The 4,190-nt window shown below is 33.5% G+C and overlaps 1 protein-coding gene across 1 annotated transcript; it reads right to left on the bottom strand.

Annotated features, from left to right (window-relative positions):
* Positions 1–2,339, bottom strand: LOC120355352 (Down syndrome cell adhesion molecule-like protein Dscam2; the record flags this gene model as incomplete). Its single annotated transcript, XM_039443705.1, has 3 exons — positions 1–58; positions 1,024–1,309; positions 2,154–2,339. Coding segments are annotated over 2 exons (407 nt in total), but the record flags the coding sequence as incomplete, so codon positions are not given.
* Between the last annotated feature and the right edge of the window lie 1,851 nt (positions 2,340–4,190).

Genomic DNA, 4,190 nt, shown 5'->3' with positions numbered 1-4,190 from the left:
ATATTCCATTGTAGGACGGAAAACGATTTCTCTGGACCGAGCTCCAATGATATCATTTCTGGAAAATACACCAATCAATTAAATCATATGTCAATGAAACATATGAAACTTATGTCAATAATAAAGGATCGAATAATGATGTAATGCACATACATACTCATCCTAGGGCTGAATATCTTCAAATACTTGTACCTTGAATAGATTTACCACTTTGATATTGGAGCAAGTAGTCATAAAGCATCTAGTTTCATTTCATTCCATTTTCAAATTTTCATTTTTATTTGCAGTGTTTACTTTTTCTGCTAGGTATCTGAAATTTTGTTTAAATTTCTGTAATGTGTATATTTCTCAGAGAGACTTTTCATTTATTTCAATATTTGTATAAAGTATTGCATTTTCAATTGTTTTACTACCGTATATAGTATTATGTATTAGGAGAGCAATTATGGGATTTATCCGTGTACTCTCATATGTATCTCAAATAATCAAATCAAATCAAATCATTTATTTCGCCATTCAAAAAAACAATCACAAACAAAGAGCAAAATCAAATATGATGAAAATAAATTTAACAAAATACAAGTGTTAACTTAAAAATAAGAAAATAATATACAAAATCATAAATATCTCTTTACGTATGTATATATAATTTACGTGTTATATATGGCATCACCAGCAAAAGAATAAACTTTGCCCGCTGTTTTTTTTATAAATAAAAAATAAAATAAGTAAAACAAGGAGATGATGTTCAATCAATCATTCAACACCAAAAAAATACTAAGACTAAATTCAGGCTTCACCCTATAGGTAAATTGGAATTGAAAACAAATCTATAGACAGTTCAATCTTAACACTACGGTAATCATTCTGAAATCGATGTGGGTTTTCTCAATTTGTAGCATCATTGGACTTGATCGATATTGTCTGTTTAGTGTCTGTTCCATGTATCCACATAACATAAGCACAATACAATCAATTGAATCAGGCTGAATCTTCTGAAGAGGGGCTTAATACAGAACTCACCTCCTGTGAGAGACCGCGTAGCAAAGATGTACTCATGCTGAACTCGTCCCGAGTCTGAACTAATTTCAATTCTCAGGTAATAGTAGGTGGCTGGTTTCAAGTTGGACATAACCACTGCATCTTGAGGAGAGATTGAAGACCCGAATATCTTCCAGTTGTTGTCGCCATGCGCTCGATAAGTCACCTTGAAGGTGACTGGACACCCTCCGTTCGGCCAATTCTCCAAATAACATGGCCGACGTTGAGTTCACTGTTACAAACTCGTCCTGCTCTGATCGTCCTGGTGCTGCAATAGTGAAAAACGACGTTTCAGTCATAAGTTTATCTCGATTGATTGTACAATGATGAGATGAAAGAAGTGACGACAATAATCATTCTGTTATAGTAGATGGGAATCAATAAGCTACACACAAAACTCGCAGAAAATGTATTTTCTGTTAAGCCTCAAGCTCTTTTGGAATTCAAAAGAATATTTAAATGCAATAAGTGCACATTTAACCAGACAATACAAAAAAAAATAGATCATGACATTGATAGCTATTGTAAGTATAGGCCAATGTTGAGCTTGTTGATATATTTCATTCTGGTACAAAACGATTGTTAAATGTGCACTTATTGCATTTAAATATTCTCTTGAATTCAAATTCATATGTTTTGTAATTGTATCCACAAATAAATGAAAAATAAAAGTCCAAAAGAGCTTGAGGCTTGACAAATAATAAAAAGACAGAAAGAGAACCGGAGAATAATGTCAAGCCTCAAGCTCTTTTGGATTTTATTTTTTATTTATTGTAGATACAATTACAAAACATATGAATTTGAATTCAAGAGAATATTCAAATGCAACTAGTGCAAATTCAACAGACAATACAAAAAATAAATCATGAACATTGATAGCAATAGTAAGTATAGGCCTATGTTGAGCTCGTTGATATTATTTAATTCTGGTACAAGAGATCGCAGGGGGAATATTTTTTTAAGAAAATAGTGGACTTGATCAAACTGGATCATCGTCTAAAACTAAAACGTATTTTCAGCAATCAATATAGTGATACTAGCAGAGGAAGGTATGAAGGTATGTTTTGCCATTAAATTGCCAACAAAATTGAATTCATATATGAAACAGTTACCTTGTCCTTTAGTTGCCGCACGTATAATTGTACTCGGTGGACTCTCGCCAACCGAATTGAATGCCTTTAAATAGAGTTCGTACTTTGTGCCACACAGAAGGTTACCCAATACATAGTTCTTTCTATCCGCTTCCAAACTGATATGTTGCCATCTTGATCCTGCATATTGATAGCTGAGTTTATATCCTGTGGAAAGGAGAATATACTAGAGGAGACTAAAGTCCATACAATTAGTTCCGAATTGGAGTAATATGGGGGGGGCAGAGAAATAGAGAGATCAGCTAATTAAAGTGTTACAAAGACATAGAAAGAAGCGCAGTTGCCAATTTGTCAATTACACTCATTCGACTCAGTGCTTTCAGAGAGGTAAGCGTATCATAAGCAGTTGAACACTCACTTAGAGACTACAGAACGCTGGCCACTTCAGCACGGCAACATTGCTGTATCCCTAATTTTCTCTGCTCTGCATATACCTCCTAGTCGGAACTAATTCCGAATGGACTATAATAAAGTACCAAATCAATATGTGAGCAAATAGATATTGATAATAAAAGGAGAGTCCGATCGTAGCGTTTCTCAAAGATCATAGTGTCCTCCAACCATGCATTGATATAACACCCTTCTAACAGAGAGTAACAATAACGATATACTATATCAGTCTGTTTGGGAGCCGAGAGACAATGTAAAAAAATGTGCGTTAGAGAAATAATCTTAAAGCAGCTTAACCGATTCACATTAACAATCTAAACATATTTGTCATAGTGGACTGCTGAATAATAATCACTACCAGATTCAGTGTTAATGCGAAAGTATTTTGAGCTGTTAATAATATTACACATGTCGCACGATTAAAAGCGGATATGAGTAGTCACTTTTATAGGTAAACATTAAGCTAATTGGCTCAAATTCTGATGAATGGACTATATAATAATTAAATTATCGACCAGTTTCATGAACACACATTGTAAATTGATCAGCACTGATAGAAATATAGAATTGATTCTATTTTGCACAGATGGAATATTCCAAGAAACTCTGGAAAAATAGATCAACTGCTAATCCGGGATCAGGAAAAACATGAACATAAAAATAATTTGATTATTTGACATTAACGTCTGATTCTTTCAATTGACCATTTATCATCCTTACAGTCTACAGAGTGCTATAATACAGAAACAATATTTTTTGTGTTGTTACAAAGGTGAAGTTGTATGTTAGGGTACAAATATACTGAAAGCGGATCGTGGCGTGGCGTTAAGGAGCGTCGTAAACAATAACATGTTAAGAAGTAATACACTGGAAGCGTCTATACTCGCAGAGCGGAGCGTGACGTCCTAATTTGGAACAAGCTGGTTGTTTTTTTTGGAGAGCGTCTACGAGCGGAGCGTCAAAGCGTCAAAGTGTGAGTGCCCTACTAATGTACATGCTAGTGGTATACTCTGTAATATAATAATGCACTTGTTCTACTACATTTTCCCACCATCTAGTACACTAGTAATTCAATGTTTTCCCAAATTTTCCTGTATTGATACTATAGACTAGTAGTGTATTATTTGATTATTTGATTGTCTCTCTACTTGAACTTATTAGTTGCAAATTCATTCATCATAACCATAACCAACCAACTTGGATGTATTAAACTGTATTAAATCGTAAATTATCTCTTTATAGATGTTGTAGGTTTGAATTACTCTCATTCATAATATTGATATATTTTTATCATCCAGGAAATTGAATAAACTAAATTTTTATACTATCTTTTTATACATCACCAATAAATATTTCACTGTATAAATTCATTACGTATATAAGATATAGGCCATTAAACCGTAAATAAAATGAAAATAAATGAAACAGGAGTTTACTATTTTTCTCTTTGGGAGGCTGGTGGAGTGTTTACCGCTACTCCTGGAAACAATTCGTCCGCTAGCATCCGCCTAGTATGAGAGGAAACTCATCTATTGCACTTTGAAATCAAAAGTAAGACTATTCTTAGCCATTTCATTCATATTTCTATGAAATTTTAAAAATTCATCA

The sequence above is a fragment of the Nilaparvata lugens genome, unplaced genomic scaffold (genome assembly GCF_014356525.2).
Source record: "Nilaparvata lugens isolate BPH unplaced genomic scaffold, ASM1435652v1 scaffold10425, whole genome shotgun sequence".
Lineage (NCBI taxonomy): Eukaryota > Metazoa > Arthropoda > Insecta > Hemiptera > Delphacidae > Nilaparvata > Nilaparvata lugens.
The sequence above is the reverse complement of the archived record's forward strand: the minus strand, read 5'-3'. Positions and strand labels throughout refer to the sequence as shown.